This window comes from Etheostoma spectabile, chromosome 2 (assembly GCF_008692095.1).
Source record: "Etheostoma spectabile isolate EspeVRDwgs_2016 chromosome 2, UIUC_Espe_1.0, whole genome shotgun sequence".
Taxonomy (NCBI): Eukaryota; Metazoa; Chordata; class Actinopteri; order Perciformes; family Percidae; genus Etheostoma; species Etheostoma spectabile.
Genome location: NC_045734.1, coordinates 30,556,082 through 30,574,868, shown reverse-complemented (window position 1 = coordinate 30,574,868; position 18,787 = coordinate 30,556,082). Strand labels below are relative to the sequence as shown.

Here is an 18,787-nt window from a genome sequence, read left to right as displayed (position 1 = left end):
GCGAAATACTGAATCGAGGGCAAAGACTTAGGTCGTTTTTTGAGAGAGAATTTTTTTCAAACTGATAGCAAAAAAATACTTGAGGGTTAAAAAAATTATTTTGAGAGAGACTTTTTGCTATTGGTATGAAAACTTTCTCTCAATTTTTTTTTTCCTGGTAAAATGTGTTTTGCTTTCAGTGCGATAACTTTTTCTCAAACTTTTTTTGTCTCTCAGATTTTTTTTCCTCGCATGTAATAAAGAAGCAATTATAGCTCCATGTTGGTCTATTTCTTTAACTGTCTATGATTAAAACTAACCTCACTGAGTACTACAAACCTCACCAATCCATTCAATCCAATCTAATGCTCTTTTCAGAGAAGTTTTGTATGTTTAACAAAGTTGTTTTTAAGTGGAATTTAAACGAAAGACTGACACTGATGCAGCTCAAAGAGAGAGACAGGAGAAGAGAAGAAGGAGACATGGACAACAAAGTACTGCAATGTAACTACCGTAGTTCAGATAATGGCAAAAGACAAAATGAAACGGACACTCATTGGTAGTATCCCCCCACCCCCCCATGTAAGCACATACACACAGTCCATTTCTTGTGTTTGGTTGCTGAATCAACATATAGGCAGTGTTGATAAAAGACGACAAAAAAGCAACGTGACCACATTCACTTTAAACTTACCAGCCTTTTGCTGTACCTCGGCTTGGAATCATCCATTATAACTGGAAACCGAGCTCTGTCCAATAATGCATGTATTTAACGCCGCTGAGTGTTAATGTTAACGTTAAACCATCAGAAAACAACCAACTGTGACGTTACTGGAGTGCCCCTTGGCTCTAATGGATGCTTAACAAGCCCCTGGAAGGCGCGTGCTTTCAACGGTCACTTAACTTAAACTAACCTATCTTAAATTCAAACAACAAATGAGTGTTTGAGTTTCCGGACTAGCTTATTGAGGTCACAATGCGATATATGTCTTTGGAAGGCTGTAGCTACATTAACGTCAACGTTACACTCATTGACTTCACACAGGTTTGGTGAAACGACGTCGGCTGAAAGCTTAGTGTAGAGCCCTACTCATTTAAAAAAGGCCAATTATAGTACTACACTAAATGGAAGTAGAATAGTACATACACTTATCATTAGCGTAAAATCAAGACTGTATGAATACTCTTTGTTCCTTGCCTTCACCATTCCAAGTCGGGTCCAGCTAATGTTGGCCTTTTGGAAGGAGTCCTGCTTATTCAGATAGAAAACTCAACATAACCTTAAGTCATATTGAAATAGCAACATTCAGATATCTCTAAATGCACTGCAAGAAAAAGGCGTACATGGTTGCTGCCACTGTTATTACTAGTATGGTACAAAGTTAATGCGGTTTCCGAACAGCCGCCATTTTCCATCCCATCACGAAATACCACTCTATCCCGCCCACAACCATACATTGGACCAATCACAGATAATCCGGCAAGGCATTCATTGGACTACAGCAGTGTCATTCACAAAAAATATTTGCAAAGTGTGATTGGACAAGTATAACCAATAGACGTAAGAAGGAGCTGGCAAGCTACCAATAACCGCACATTTCGAAAACGACCTCATCCTTCATTGGTTGATATTTCCCAATAACGTTAATTATTGGACAAACACATAATAAGTCAAGACAAAAAGCCAATCCGCCCCATTACCCAACATAACTAGTCATCACTCGTAAATAACCCCAATTTACCTAAAAAAATTACGTATTTTACAATACTTACCCCCATATTTACACAGGTCCGTCCACTTGCATGTACCTTCAGTAATCCGAGATGTGTGACGTCTTCTGCGTCCAGGGTTTTAACTACCGAAGGCTCGCATCGGAGGGACACGTTTTGTAGCCTTCACCTCAACGAGGAAGTGCTTGTCGGTCCATAAATGGAAGTGTACTTTAGACCTGCTTTTGGCGATTGGCTGGGAAATGTTGCATAGCTCTTGTGATTGGTGGCAGTGACTTGTCTTTCAAAGACGTACAGCTTGAATACGGCGAGCGAGAGGAAATGTGATGCGCAGTACGAATGAATTAAAAGGTAAATAATCACTTATAAGCCAAATAAATAACAGTTTCCATTTATTATCGTCAACAGTGGGCAAATCTACAAAAGACAGTACAACAAAAGAATACATTGTAATACACTGCTACAGTGACAAGGCTTAAATAATGTACACAGGGAAAGGACAGACACAAAATCACACTACATGTTGTCACACAAGCTAATAATAATAGTGAATAGAATGGCCAATGTGCGTACTGAACCATTATTAACCATTAGTCTTGTCTAATTTCCTATTGCCCCCTTGAATCCCCATTTGACACATAGGAATGTTACTTTTTGAATTATTTTAAGTTCTAACTATAAAGGTTACAGTATTTTTGTACTATAGTCTTCTGGAAATCTGGCAAAGAAAGTGGCGTCCTCCCACTGTCATGTGGATACCCACAACTGGTGATCCTGCATTCAAGTCCAAAAACATATTTACAGGTACAATGAACAAGCCAGGTTATAATTGGTCAGGCTACCCATATGTCATGCTATCTTATTCTTGGGAGATACATTTCTTCCGTTTTATTTTGACAGCACAAAATAAAAGTTTGCTGTTCAATTCCCAAAGAAAAGAGTCAACAACAATTTGCTAATATTTAAAGTCTTGTTAAATCTTTGGATTTCAGGGGGATCTTACAAGGTGAACTTGATGGCAGCATGAGACAGTGAAGAAAGTGGTAGACATACAGTATGACATCCACAAAGAATTTCTGGCAGGTCTTCCAGTTGTAACTTGTCACCTAAGATAAGTACAAGAAAACACCACTGCTTGTATTGCTTACAAAACTAAATCTACACAATATTTCCATAACCAACATTAACATGTGACACGCTCTGCTGCTGATCTATGCATAAGCCAGTGACCAACTCTAGTCTCAAATTGCAAAAGATAAAATCCAAATATGGTTTAAGAGTAGGCTGATATTACAAGAGTAGGCTGCAGGGCAGCGTCAATGTCAGCCCACGTCTGCGTTGTAGCCGACTGCATTTGTGGAGGAAGAATGCAAATGGCATGAAACAAGAACAAGCTCTGTGGAAACACAGTCATAGTCCTTTAAAAGAAAAGGGGCAAAACAGACATACATATATTAAAAATTAAAGCAATGTTTGTAATTACACAAACAACAAAGACCGGAAAGCAGAGCACACCCCCAAGGCAGTGTCAGTGTAATCAAAAAAAGCAGGGCTGTGTTTATTTCCATTTCTGATCTAACACATTTAGAGTTTACTCCTATTTTGAGCTCACACAGCATCTAATTTTAATAATAATCAGTTCAACATCAAAACTTCAATATGGGAATTCTTCATGGAAAGTGACTTTCCTCCTTCATTACACTGAAAACTTTGTATAAAGGCAGGTGTCATAGCAGGTGCAGGTATCATTAAATGCAGTCGATAGCATAAGTATTGACACAGTAATAGAGTTTCCACATCAAAACACAAGTAACAGAGAAATGTACATATCACATGGGGCAAATGCGCATCATCTATTTTCGTCCAGTAAAAGTGCTGTTTTTGCCACTGACAGGCTCAGGTTGTTATCATAGGTGTCTGACAAGATTATGGAAAGGATCCCTTCAGAGATAGACAGTTTTTTTAAAGAGTAATATCCTTTTTCAAATCGCCATTATCAATCTCACCAGACTCCATTCAAATAAACAGTACTTTTAGAGTGTATAGAGCCAGAATTCTTTTATACTTATTTCCTTTGATTAGGGTCTTGGTTGCAGCTGTCGCCATGGTTCAACAAAATCAGAGTGGTAATTCTGTAAGGGAGACTGAGATATTCAGAGTATATGAATGTAGAAATTTGCTCTTTGTAGTAATTGTTCTACTTTATCACTCACTAGCTAATCTAAACTCAATACTCCTGAAAAGTCCTACATATACAACAGCATTTACTGAAAATTCCGGCACTTAATACCATACAAATTCATATAACTACTGCAACAGTATTTTTTCTGCAGGCAGAGTCAAAGAAGGAAGACATATTTCCAAAAATTGGTCTATGAGGGCATTCGATAGCATAACTCGAATAAGACTGCTTATTTTAAATGGGACATTTTCTTTCTACGTTTTGTAAGGTATTCTGATTTCAACTGCATTAGTTACAGCTCGACAACACATCTTATATTTATCAACACAATGATGTTCATTTTTGTTGTTTTTGTTGGAACGATTGGTCTGTTGGTTTAACTATGGTGTTTCTGAGGTCATTTAGTCGTGGCGGGGTATTGGATGCAGTGCAATGTAAGCATTGAAGAGTGTATCTAATATGTTATTTAAGTATTGCTTTGTTTAACCCTAATATCATATGGCTCTTAGTAAGTTCTGGAGCTGACCATGAATGCTTGACTTCATGCCTTTAACTTGAAATATCCAGACACTGCATTGAAACTCAATTTAAATGTGGGGCAGCCAGAGAAGGTTAAAAAAAGTTGTTAGAACATCTTCAGAAATAACTCAGAACAAATGCAAATATTTGCAGCTTCAATATTTATCTTGAATTAGTTGAAATGACAGTAAACAGAGCCCAGGCTCTATTGTGTGACCGTCGGCGAGCAGCTCTGCTCTGCCTCATCCTGTACTGTGTGGAGTTAGCGGGGTGGCCTCATTCTGGTTTTCTATTTGAAGAAGCTGTAGACAAATGAACCGAGTACCAAGGCCAAAATCACACAGCAGCAGAAGATCATCATTTGTTTCTGGAGAACAGGAGGGAAAAGGATACAGAGATAGAAAGGAAGATGATGTTACATTACATTCCCCAATGATGAGTTAAAATCTAATGGACTAATTCAAAACTGAGCACAAATCAATCTTATCAAAACAGAGAGCCGTAAAATCTTAACCCAGATGGTTCTAGGCAGGTCCAAACCCGGGCCTTAAACAGGGCTTTAACCAGAGCCAGAACCAGAACCTTAACCAGGGCCTTAACCCGGGCCTTAACCAGAGCCTTAACCAGGGCCTTAACCAGAGCCTTACCAGAGCCTTAACCAGGGCCTTAACCCAGAGCTTAACCAGGGCCTTAACCATGGCCTTAACCAAAGCCTTAACAAGGACCTTAACCGGGCCTAACCAGAGCTTAACGAAAGCCTTAACAGGGCTTACCAGGGCTTTAACCAGAGCCAGAACCCGAACCTTAAACAGGGCATAACCAGGGCAATACCAGGGCCTTAACCAGAGCCTTAACCAGGGCCTTAACCGAGCCGTAACCAGGGCCTCAACCAGAGCTTAACAGGGCCTTAACCGCCCCTTACACAGCCTTAATCAGGGCCTTAACTGGCCTTAACCAAGCCTTAACCAGGGCCTTAACCAGGGCCTAACCAGAGCCTTAACCAAAGCCTTAACCAGGCCTTAACCAGGGCCTTAACAGGCCTTAACCAGGGCCTTAACCAGGGCCTTAAACCAGCGCCTTAACCAGGGCCTTAACAGAGCCTTACCAGGCCTTAACCAAGGGCCTTAACCAGGGCCTTAACCAGAGCCTTAACCAGGGCCTTAACCAGGGCCTTAACCAGAGCCTTAACCAGGGCCTTAACCAGGGCCTTAACCAGAGCCTTAACCAGAGCCTTAACCAGGGCCTTAACCAGAGCCTTAACCAGGGCCTTAACCAGGGCCTTAACCAGGGCCTTAACCAGAGCCTTAACCAGGGCCTTAACCAGAGCCTTAACCAGGGCCTTAACCAGGGCCTTAACCAGAGCCTTAACCAGGGCCTTAACCAGGGCCTTAACCAGAGCCTTAACCAGAGCCTTAACCAGGGCCTTAACCAGAGCCTTAACCAGAGCCTTAACAAAACCTTAACAAAAAAGTTGAACTTTCCAAAGTGGTCTCACCATTGTTTTGCACTCGAGACCTCTAAGGCTCTGACTTATGAAAACTTTATAAACAGCCACGCAATTGCACTTTGATTTTCAGATTCAAAATACCGCCTTTTCCGACACAACGTAGACCAGGTCGCCTCACTAGGTCGGTCTCACAGGACTATCCCAGTTCCCCATACAAAAACAATTTGGTCAGAAAACTTTTTTTTAGACAATTACCAAGATTTAGAATGACATTCCTATCACATCAGAACACTATCATCCATCACATATTCAAAAAGGCCTACAAAAAGCTCATTCTTAACAGTTACACTTCACCCCATTAATTAATTTGTTAAAGTATTATCCAAGCCTTGTTGCACTGTCCGTTTTATCTAGCCCAGCGGATACCTTGTATAAATGTCTTTGGGCTTTATGTAACTGTACTGTTTTCAGTTGCCCGAAATGTATTTTCTATATCAATGTCTTGTATTAATATCTGTTTGACGTGCTGTACCCATGTTTTATGTTTCTGCAGAACAGGAACCTGCTGAAAACCAGTTTATAAACTGAGTCAGGCCTGTTTTTATATGTAATGTAATGTTACTTTTCAACTTTCTGATAAAAAACATATAAGAACTAGGGCCTTAACCAGAGCCTTAACCAGGCTTAACCAGGCTTTAACAAGACTTACCAGAGCTTAACCAGACCCTTAACCGGGGCCCTTTAACCAGACCCTTAACCAGAGCCTTAACCAGAGCCTTAACCAGGGGCTTAAACCAGAGCCTTAACCAGAGCCTTAAACCAGGGCCTTAACCACAGCCTTAACCAGAGCCTTAAACAGGCCTTAACCAGGGCCTTAACCAGGGCCTAACCAGGACCTTAACCAACCCTTTAACCAGAGCTTCAACCAGAGCCTTAACAGAGCCTTACCGGGGCCCTTTAAACCCAGAGCCTTAACCAGAGCCTTAACCAGAGCCTTAACCAGGCCTTAACGAGCTAACCAGACCCTTTAAACCCAGGCCTAACCAGGCCTTAACCAGAGCCTTAACCAGGGCCTTTAAACAGGGCCTTAACAGAGCCAACCCAAAGGCCTTAACCAGGGCTTAACCAGAGCCTTAACCAGACCCTTTAAACCCGGGGCCCTTTCCAGGGCCTTGACCAGAGCCTTGACCAGAGCCTTAACAAAGCCTTAACCAGGGCCTTAACCAGGGCCTTAACAGACCCTTTAACCAGGGCCTTTAACCAGAGCCTTAACCAGAGCCTTAACCGGGGCCCTTTAAACCCAGGGCCTTAACCAGGGCTAATAAATATTCTGTATTGGTTGATTGGGTCATTTATTTTTGTCACTGAAAACATTCCACTGGATTGAAAAAGGGTGTGGTGTGTTCTTAAGTAGAAGGCAGACTTTAAATTCAAATGTCATAAGTAATGTGCCTCTACTACTAATCGATTAGTCGACAAAATTGTATGCGTTTTAGTTATCTAAATATTTTTTTGGTCAAGGACAGCCCTACATGCAATGCACTTATGTCATGTATGAAAAAACAATCAGAGGAATCAAAAGAATCAGTCTTAACTTACCCTGCGTGCCTCCTGCTGGAATTTGGCTGCCTTTTTGGTGTCGGCCACTGCCCTCTCTACAAAGCCCACCGACTGATCCATGTTGCTCTCAATTCTGTCAATCATGCTACCCTAGAGGAGGGCAGGACAAGACAGCATAATATGACAGAAGAAAACACAGAAAGACAGACAAATAAAAAGTGTTTATGATATTGATCTTATATGCTTTCCAGAAGCAAGAAAATGCTCCAACTTCTACCTTTATCTGCCTTTTATCAAATAGGTGTGCAGTTTAATAATCTGACGTACAGTGTGAGGACTGACTGAGCTTGAAGAACATGAGACTTGTCTTGCCTGAGGCATGACTTTCTCGTACAGCAGTGACACACTCTCTGGGATCAGCTGCTCATCTTACTGTTATAAGTCATGGTGACTGGTTAGAATCTTCTGGTATTTGTGTTTTATTATGTATTAAAAACAATATGATATAAAATATGTCTGAGGTTTAAAGTCTTTGTTAATACAATCTTTCTACATCTAAAATAACAGACTCATCTAGTTAGTTACACTGCAACCCTACACAGTTATGGGATAATTACTATTATTGTTGCTCTGTATTCAAGGTGGTTACTCCAATTTAAATTATCAATAAACAATATACTGTATATTACATAGTTGGGTGAAGTGACGTGTTTTGGTTCTGCTTCTTCAATGCGCAAATACCGACTTTTGGAGATCAGCTGCCCTGTGCTTCACTGAAAACTTGGCATGGTGAGAACACGCCGGAAACCTTGTAGGTGTCTGTATAAACGAAGGCTGTTCGTTCTGATATCACAGTGTTGAAGAAAATATGCAGTCCTCATCTAGAAAACTGTAAACTGTTTTATTATGGAAGGATTATTTCTGGTTCATTTTGGTTGGTGTTTACATTCCACTTCTGGCCTGTTAGGCTCCATCAACACTACCGTGTGTTGATATTTAGGCACAAATTATATTTTGACACAAAAATGATCTCCAAAAAGAGTTTTATATACAAATATTACATGGCCATTCACATACACCCAGAATGTGCGTACCAGTGTAAACTGGAAGCAGATTGTCCGAGGTCACGCTGTCGTAGGAAATCATGCATGTATAAATTGAAAATACTTCAGAGAAATAACAACAATGGCAAAAAGTAAGACCAGGGACGTATTGGCTTGGAGCTAGGTAGAACTGTAACTGATAGGTATGTGATTAGACTGACTGACTTGTGTTGCCGTTTCCAAACGTCTCTATTTGTGCCCATCCAGACTACGAAGCAACCCTGGACTTTTCAAATCAAAACAGGTTTAAATTGCAACAGAAACACTGATTTAGTCTCAAAAGGTCTTCTCTATAACACATATAAATTCCTAAGAGATCCAAGAGGTGGAAAGTATTGAACAATACTGAAATTAGTGATACCAATTTCAGTATTAAAGTAAACTTATTATACTTTTACATATTTTCTGTCATATCTACAATGTTATGATGTTGGATTTCCATGTTAAACGTGGCCGAAACTTCAAAATATGAGGTAAATGTATTTTAGAGAAATCCCTGTGAGCTAAAACGTTCCGATTTCCGCCTGTTCTGAACACTCCGGTTTTACCGTTTTTTTCTACTTTTGGCTAGGTGTTACGTAACTCTAAGCCGGTCGGCTATGATTGGTCATCTGCTCGGGCTCGGGGCTTGGTAGCCCAGCTAGGTTTGCTGTATAAATGTAACATGTTAAAATGCAATTAGGTTGATTAAATTAAAAAAACAAGTTTTCTTCCCCTAGCAATACTGACTCAAGTGATTCAAGTGACTCGCACAACCAGATTCAGTTTAGTGAGTGACTCAGAATAACCCGAATTATTAAAAGGAACCGGGTTTGCCAGGCCTACTGTGGAGTGGAGCACACATTCCAGGAAACACTCTGGCCAATCAAAACAGACTGGACTTCCTCGGGAAGAGCAACTCATACAGAGGGTGAATAAATTTTCTTAATACATCCATGGTGTATACAGGTGAAGCAGCCCTGGGCAGTATGAAAAAAAAATTTTTTTTATTTATTTTTTTACATTAAAGCATGTAAACATGTTCTACTACAAACACAAAATGCAGAATGCTTCTGTATTTTTCAATATTTTCAACCTCTGGGATCTTTGAGGACTTTTTATATGTTGTAGAGGAGACTTTAATGAGTAATAAACATTTGGCAGATTTTCCTTTTTCTCCAAAATGCTAAAAGGACGTCTATCCCTCTGTTCTCTGTGCAGCTTTGTGACTCTCTGATCACTGTCCAGTTCATCTTCTCCTGACCCACAGCCAGAAACTGCTAAACCCATGGTCAAGACTGGGAAGAGACTCTCCCAACTCTGCTAGTCCATGCTAGCAAGCTATCAAGTTTTCAAATGTAAAGATTAAACACTCTGGCCAATCAAACCTGGAACCATCACCTTATCGTAGTGGCGAGGTTTGTGTGTCCCTATGAACCTGAGGGCTGTGTTGTCTTGAGCTTTGTGCTTCTGGTAGGGTCTCCCATGGCAAAATAGTTTCAGGTGAAGGGCCAGACAAAGAATGCCTAATAAACCCCCGTGAGTCATTGAGGAAGAGGTGAAGTTACTCTGCCCGGAGGAAGCCTGGGGCCCTGGAGCCAGTCCTAGATGGAGGGCTTGTCAGCGAGCGCCTGGTTGTCAGGTTTGCTATGGAGCCCGGCCGGTGACAGCCCAAAAGAGCAACATGGCACCTCTCTCTCCATCCCATGGGCCCACCACCTGTGGGATTAACCACTGGGGGAAGGTGCAGTGACAGTGAAGGTCAGAGGCCTTGATGGACCAGACCTGAGCGGCAGAGGCTGGCTCTGGGGACGTGAATGTCACTGCTCTGTGGGGGAAGGGAAACTTGTGCAGGTATGTTTTGGACACTTGGGTGAAGAGAGGGTGTCAACTGATCACCATCTGGTGGTGAGTTGGGTCAGGGGGCGGGGGAGGACTTTTGACAGACCTGGTAAGCCCAAATGTCTGGAGGAGGCCCCTGTCCGACAGACTCACACCTCCGATGGAGCTTTTCGTGCATCCTTGTGAAAGGCTGGGGGCATTGAACCTGAATGGACATTGTTCAAAGTTTCCATCCGGTGGTCAGGGGAAGACGTCCAACTTTCTGGGATAGGTTATCCTGGAGGAATCCAGAGGCAGTTGCAGGGTACCGAAGGGCTGCAGCCTCTGCCATGAAAGAGGCAAAGCAGCGGATGTGGGAGAAGTTCGGAGAAGACATGAAGAAGGACTTTCGGTCGGCACCAAGGTGCTTCTTGAAAACCGTTTGCCACCTCAGGAAGGGGAAGCGTGGAACCATCCAAGCTTTGTACAATAAGGATGGGATGCTCTCAACTGAGGAGGTAATAGGGCAGTGGAAGGAGCACTTTGAGGAAATCCTAAATCCAACTAATACGTCCTCTATGTCAGAGGCAGAGCTGGCGGATGATGATGTACCCTGCATGAGATCCAGGGTACAAGGGGCCAAAACGGGTTTCCTCAGGAGGGTGGCTGGCATCTCCCTTAGAAATAGGGTGAGAAGCTCAGTCATCTGTGAGGAGCTCGAAAGGAGCCAGTTGAGGTGTTTCGGGCATCTGGTAAGGATGCCTTCTGGGTGCCTCCCTAGGGAGGTGTTCCAGGCATTTCCAGCTGGGAGGAGGCATCGGGGAAGACCCAGGACTAGGTGGAGCAATTATATCTCCAACCTGGCCTGGGAACACTTCGGGATCCCCCCCCCTGCTCCCCCCTTGACCCGACACCGGATAAGCGGACGAAGATGGATGGATAGATGGATGGATTAAACACTGACAATGGTTGAAGAGGTGAACTCAAGCTAGCAAGACCAAATATGTAAGTAAGTAAAAGATGTGTTACTCTGTGTAACTTAATTTTTTTTTTTTATAAATAATAATGAGAGGTGTGCCCTTTTTCCATTTGAACACCTGCCTCCCAAAATGTCTATGCAGTCCCCAGTTGTATTATTGAGAGAGTTTCGTCTTGTGTGTGTGTGTGTGTGTGTGTGTACCTGATTCTCAACCAGCATGGCGATATCAACAAACATGTCATGGAGCTCTTTGATACTGCTTTCTAGCCTCATAATGTCTTTGTGACGAGCCTCGATCTCATTCAGGGCCTGCTGGTTGATCTTAGAGTCCATGATCTGGGGAGGGAGGGGGTGTGTGGGGAAACAAAGACAGACAATATGACGTCCGGTAAGAACGAGAATACATCAAAAGGATAAATAAAAGTTCCGATAATTAGAGAACAAGTTACTATTTAATTGTGGCAGTGACGCAAAAACTTGAAAATATCAAGTTCAGTCAATAAAAGCAATACTTACACAGTCTAATGTACAATAACAAAATATAAAATAACGTAATAACGATAATGTAAACAACGTTCACCCTTTTGTGCATGTATTTACATACAGATCCACACACGGTCAGTCTTACCCCGGCAGTGAAGACAGCCGAGTTGCCTCCCTCCAGCATCTCGTCCAGTTCCTCGTCAGTCGTTGCTTTCCCCGCTGTGACGAACAGAAAGGACAGTTATACGTTAGATTGCATTGTGACATAAATACCTGTTAATAGGCATGATTAATTACAGAAAGTAAAGTCAGACTGACAGAGGAAAAATGGCATATTAAAGCAACTGCCAGCCAGTGCCCTGAGACATGCCTGGGTAAAATCAAATGAATCACTGATAACAGCTTGTTTAAAGTGGATTCAACCTGACAAAAGTTAATAAAACACTCCACAGGGTCTGTAAAGTTTGTAACACCCATATCATCTGTGCCCTACTTATATTACTAATGTGAAAAGTGATCAGTAGACCCATATTGCTGCCAGTACCATGTTAAGTGGGCCTTAGGAAGTTTGGTCCAAAGTATGGAGTGTGGTAGCTGGAGAGATGCCACTTCACCTCCTAGGCACTTCCAGGTGCCCTTGAGCACCAAACCCCCCCCCCAACCGCTTACGGCACTGGTCCAGCTGGCAGCACCCTCTCTCTGACATCTCCCCATTTGCACATGATTAGGTCCTGAGCAAGTGTGTGTATTTCAGGCCTGTGTAGTGATTACTAACAAACAGAGTGTAAATTGTAATTTCCCCACTGGGGATAAATAAAAGTATAACTTAATCAAATTCAAACCTGACTGTAGCTATGTTTCCATCCACACGTTTTTATTCGAATTAGGTGATATTGAATAAAAAATGCCTTATGGAAACAGTAAAATTTGATGGAATTTCACAAATATAGACTATCTTGATCAATATACAGCTTATGTGATAAACGCTGATGGAAACGTCATTTGCCGAATAAATAATGATTTACGAGTTTTAGGTAATTTTATGGTTAAAATCCGCCACAAAACGAAGAAGAAGAAGTTTTAGTTAATTTACGTTCTGTTTGCACACATGGCGGGTGTCAACAAAGACAGATGTAAGTGGACGAATGAGAAGACAAGAGACTTTCTAAATTTAAATTATCAGGAACTCGTGGAAATGGCCGTCAACGGTTAGGACAAGCCGTGGGACGTCCTCCTCCGGAGTAGTGCGCGGAATCACAGAAGGGAAGGGACGGGATGAGGAGGAGAAGGGAGGGGCGAGCTAGTCTCGTTTTGTTTGAAAATACTTTGAATGTTTGAACAAGAAGTAACGTCACCCAACATCGCTTAGAGCAACTTTAATGCTCTTGTTCCAAACTATGACCTGTAGGAAATGGTGAGTGGCTTTCATCATCATGTTAAGCAAGACATAAAACCTTTATGTCTGACAACAACAAGGTGCAATAGAAATTATAAGACACCATGTTACAAGTTCACATAATGCCATTATGCTTGATACGGACAAAAATGAAATCTGCTTTATAATAAAGTAATCAGAAGACCAAGTCATGTTTAGCAGAGTCATAACACTATTTGTTACACTGTGTGACTGTGACAGGTGGGGTAGTTCTAAAATGTGTTAATATAATGTAAATAGTTATTGACAAAGTCATTCCCGCCATGTCCAAAATTGTTAAATTTCTACTCAACACCAAAATATTTGTCCTTACCAATGTTTACTTTACAGTAAGAAAGCTAACCTATCATCTGTTTGTCTGATTGTAGCATGTTATAATCGGGACCACACAAAATCTGCAGACACAGAATTAGACAGATTTGATACAAATTAAAAAAAAATTAAAATAAAACTCAGAATGTTAACACATCTCCACCTCTAGCAGATAACCTGTCTGCTTTTTCAGTGTCACTGCTGAAAACTGTAAACAAAAAATTGAATTTTGTTCAGTGTCACTGCTGAAAACTATAATAAAAAAATTGATCAAGTATGACATACTGATTTCCAACTGTCGGGCGATTCGTCCTTTGCTCTTATCTCTGAAGTCCACTTGAGCCTCGTTGTATTTCGTCATCACCTCTACAAACTTCTTGGCCAGGATAGCTTGCTGGGATAATGAGAATGCCTTGTTAATGAACTTAAAAGGTGTGGAAATGTTTAATGACAGTCACATAACACATATCATAATGTGCACTGGAGTTTCCCCTGAATGCCATTAATAAGACTGTTTTGGCCGGACACATGAGAGATAAAATTGGTTCTGGCTTTTTAAAGCACTATAAATGTCTTGAGGGCTCACTCCAAAGTCTTATTTATGCCAAGTGTAAGAGCCTCTACAACATTTAAGTAATCATGGAACACTAAAAAACTCTCCACTGAAACATTCATAATCCAAACTGAACTTGTTTAGGTAATTCTCAACATTTCCTAAACTCTTTTTTAGTTTCTTAAATGTTTACACACAACCAAAGACGACTTTTATTCAGAGAGAAAAGAAACAGAAATATAGCAGTTTTCAGGTCTTGCTGCAGGTGCTTCTCAGCCTTCTACAAAGGGAGAAGGCCTTAGAACTGCCACCTGCTCAAGAAATGTGCAAACTAAAAGCTCTTTTGACTTTGGGCCCCAGTTCTATACACTGTAGAAGGTTGGTCAAGGGAACGTAATTTAATGTCGTCATCTAATATTGTCTGACCTGTGATTTGCGTATCCTGAGGTCGGCTGAGGTCCTCTCATCTGTGTTGGACTCAAGCTGGCGCTCAATACCTGATGCACACACAAAAGTGAAAAGAGACTGTCCACAGATATTGAAGATATTGCTTCAAAAGTAACACAATTTGCGACAGAACAGAAATACTTATGGACTATACTATCATCTACTCAGGCAAGAAATTGAAAATGGAAAATGAATGACTTCTTCAGGGAGCAGAGGTAGACATTTACACTCACAATCAAATCCAAATCCAAATGCTACCTACTGTATATAAGACATTCACCTAAAACAAAAACATATTTTCCCACGTAACCCAAGTGGTATCTAACCATGCAAAGGTTTCCAGATATCTGTCTCTCATCATATCTAGTCATAGTAGATGGTTGCCCACAAAGAGTCAGGGTCTGTCCAAGGTTTCTGTCTGTTTAAAGGAAGTTTTACCTCGCTACTGTCGCACCAGAATTTTTGCTCTTGGGGGAATTGTTGGGTCTCTGAAAATTATAGTGTGGTCTACACCTACTCTGTCTGTAAAGTGTCTTGAGCAACATGTTCTCACTCCAAACTTGTAAAATACAGACGCTTGAGCAGTGTCTCTCAGCGTCAGATAGAACGCAAAAAGCACACTTCAGCTTGTGAGTAGAACGCACCGGGGAGAGCAGCAGCTACACGGGGTTGAAGATGTATTAGTTAGTATTAAGCAAGACAACAGTAATGAGTAGTATGAAAGGCCGAAAATCCACATAGGGAGGTTGGTTGGGGTGGTGGATAGGTCCAACAACGCAGGACTTTCCCCCAGGAGACCAGGGTTTGTGACCCTCTTGTCATGTTTCCTAAACCCAACTTCCCGCTCTTCTTTACCTAAACCCAACTGTCCTATTCTTCATTTCCTTAACCCAACCATCCCGTTCTTCTTTTCCTAAACCCAACTGTCCTGTTCTTCTTTACCTAAACCCAACTGTCCTGTTCTTCTTTACCTAAACCCAATTGTCCTGTTCTTCTTTACCTAAACCCAACTGTCCTGTTCTTCTTTACCTAAACCCAACTGTCCTGTTCTTCTTTACCTAAACCCAACTTCCCGCTCTTCTTTACCTAAACCCAACTGTCCTATTCTTCATTTCCTTAACCCAACCGTCCCGTTCTTCTTTTCCTAAACCCAACTGTCCTGTTCTTCTTTACCTAAACCCAACTGTCCCGTTCTTCTTTTCCTAAACCCAACTGTCCTGTTCTCTTTACCTAAACCCAACTGTCCCGTTCTTCTTTTCCTAAACCCAACTGTCCCGTTCTTCTTTTACCTAAACCCAACTGTTACTGATATTCTTTACCTAAACCCAACCTGTCCTGTTCTTCTTTACCTAAACCCAACTGTCCCGTTCTTTCTTTCCTAAACCCAACTTCCCGTCTTCTTTACCTAAACCCAACTGTCCTATCTCCTCCATTTCCTTTACCAACCAACCGTCCCGTTCTTCTTTTACCTGAAACCCAACTGTCCCGATATTCTTTACCTAAACCCAACCGTCCCGTTCTTCTTTTCCTAAACCCAGCTGTCCCGCTCTTGGCCATTTCCTTTACGTGATGGGAGTGAGAATGTGTTGTCCTGAGATAACTTCTATTATGATTTAACACTATTAATAAAATTGAATCAAATTGAATTGAAAACCTGGCGTCAACACTGCAAAAATGGAGTTGAGTGACATTTCCTGGACGTTTCACAGACTTTTTAGAACAATTTTCCACTCATCTATTGTGTTTAACAACTTTATGCTGTTTTCATTGAGAACTACTTTCTGTCAACGATGAAACAAACAAACTAACAAACAAAAAATGTGCGCAAAAAGAAATTAAAAAGAACAAATACTGACTCTTAAGTTTGTTTCTGGCATTATTGGCGGATTTCTTGATCTCATTGGTGAGGGCTTCAACGTCATCTTGTGTTTCTGAAAGAGAGAGAGAGAGAGAGAGAGAGAGAGAGAGAGAGAGAGAGAGAGAGAGAGAGAGAGAGAGAGCAGAGGGAAATTACAAACAGAAAGAAGTAATAGAAAGTAACATATCTGAAGACAAATATGTGTGTGTGTTTGTTACTCTGGTCAGATGTGGGGGCCGACAAGATGGTGGAGTAGAGTTTCTTGATTTCTGTGACGCTCTCGTCTATCTTGTCAATGCTTACACGGATATCTTCAATCTGAAAGACACACACACACAAACACAGACACAGACACAGACACAGAGACATACACACACATACACACACCAGTAAGTAAGAAATACATTGTACATTACATTTTACAAATGTGAGGAATAGACACACAGACCAAATACAATACCTGAGTAAAGAAATCATCCATAAAACCCTCATTTTCCACAGGAATCTCAATGTCATCGCCTCCACCATCACTCTTCTGTAAAAACACAAGCATGCACGTGCACACACACACACACACACACACACACACACACACACACACACCACACACACACACACACACACACACACACACACTGAACTTGAGGATGAAATACACAGCCCAGAGTAACTACAGCACTACTACAGGTAAAAAAACCTTATTCAAAACAAGAAAGAAAGCACTGTGTGCCACTGTGAAGTGAGGCCAAATACAGGTTAATGTTAAATGAATGGTTACCTCGTACTGCCTTTCTCACGCCTGAAACTAAACAGTATTCCTCTTATTTACCTACTTAGCCTAATAAATAAAACCTTTACTAAATGTTATAGGAGACGTCCGCTTTAGGACTAAAAGCAAATCTACTTCAAAATAGTAGTCCATATTTAGGCTATTTATAGGCTATTTATATGCATACGATTTCACAGAATAGCATATAGGCTAGGCTACATATAACTGCATTCAAGAGCATATTTATGAAATTTGTTTGTTTCAAATATGCTAAGGTTTGGTGATTTAAGCTAAATGGAATAAATGTGGAATGGTAGCAAACTGATCCTTTAGACTTAGAAACATTAGACTTTTCCTGACTAGGGACCGTATATCCCCACATTGTGCTGCATAGACTGCTTGCAGTAACGTTGACATTACATTAATATTATGGGGGCTATAGGACAGTAGGGCTGTGCTAGCAACAGGTGCTCCACAGGGTAAATATGACAAATAACTAAACAAACGTTACCTCCTTCAGCTGCGCCAGTCGGTCCTTCATCTTGAGGAGTCGACACGTTCAAATGAAAAGTAAACAAACAAACAAATAAATAAATATATTAAAAAGGCAACCTCACAGGTCTCGGACAACAATGCGTTGTCTAGCGTAAGCCAATAACAGCTATTAAAATGGCCTCCAAATTAGCCCAGTGGAAATAATTAGCTTCTTCAATTAATCCTGGAGATTTGACCGGAAGAGAGTGGTCAGAGCCAGAGAAGGAGCCGCAGACATGAAGGTGAGTTCGAAGAAGGAAGGAATCAAAACTGTACATGAATAGAAGGTCTTGGTTGTTTGGAGTATTCTCTCTGAGGCAATAATAGTGGCCAACCTAACCTGAAGTCCCTATAAGCCTCTATCCTCTAAGAACGGATTAGGACAGCAGTGTTCAGGACGATAAACCTGTCTCCCCCCTCACCCCTCCCACGTCCAGCGTAAAACACTGTATGTTGCCTTTAGTTTTTACTATTGGTCTATAAATAGCAAATAGCAGTAAGGGTCCGAAAACATTATTTTATGTCTTAATATTTAGCTACTGTAGTTGAATAAAGCAAATGCAGTGCTATTGTGAAAACATAAAAAGTGTTATTTACAACAGTATCTTCAGCATGCTAGTAATTCAAAGTATTTACTAGGCCTACACAAATTGCAAGTTAAAAGGCAGAACAATGCAAAAAGCATATTTGAGTTTATTCCAGGCATTTGCAATTACAGCGAGTGATTGCATATCAGAATTAACTGGAATCATTGAACAAAACAAACAAAACTAGCAGATGGATTGTTGGAAGTCTCAGACACTCATTAATCATCACATACTGTATGGTGCTATGACAAAGCCTCCATCTCTGCCTTCAGGTGGTTGCCATGGGAGCGCATTTGCAAAGTTAACTAGTGGGTCTGGTCCAGATCTTCCTCCAGTCTCAGTCAGTCTAGAGCTGTGTCAGGGAAAGCTTGAGGGATAGGACGGTGGAGATCAGAGATGTTGAAGTTATTGACTAGGGCTGCAACTGAAGAGTTCTTCAATGTTGATTCATCTGTTTATTTTCTCAATTAATTATTGGTTTTAAAGTGTCATAAAATAGTGAAAAATGT

The 18,787-nt window shown here is 41.2% G+C and overlaps 2 protein-coding genes across 6 annotated transcripts in view; both read right to left on the bottom strand.

The window, feature by feature from the left end:
- kdm2aa (lysine (K)-specific demethylase 2Aa) overlaps window positions 1-1,920 on the bottom strand; it is a 33,732-nt gene extending 31,812 nt beyond the window's left edge. For 3 of the 5 annotated variants that reach the window (XM_032539259.1, XM_032539273.1, XM_032539277.1), the window contains exon 1: window positions 674-709. In XM_032539259.1, coding sequence (XP_032395150.1) covers window positions 674-709 — 36 coding nt within the window. Of the gene's footprint in view, window positions 1-673; window positions 1,406-1,752 lie in introns of those variants that run through there. The other 2 variants (XM_032539266.1, XM_032539249.1) reach the window with 2 other exon arrangements.
- Window positions 1,921-2,085: 165 nt separating this feature from the next.
- Window positions 2,086-18,078, bottom strand: stx3a (syntaxin 3a). The gene is made up of 10 exons (XM_032541734.1): window positions 17,669-18,078; window positions 16,849-16,923; window positions 16,607-16,706; window positions 16,387-16,461; window positions 14,510-14,580; window positions 13,816-13,924; window positions 11,929-12,002; window positions 11,502-11,636; window positions 7,458-7,568; window positions 2,086-4,778 (listed from the first exon to the last, which is right to left on the bottom strand). The coding sequence occupies exons 1-10, from the start codon at window positions 17,696-17,698 to the stop codon at window positions 4,701-4,703; spliced, it is 858 nt and encodes a 285-aa protein (XP_032397625.1). The 5' UTR covers window positions 17,699-18,078; the 3' UTR covers window positions 2,086-4,700.
- Between the last annotated feature and the right edge of the window lie 709 nt (window positions 18,079-18,787).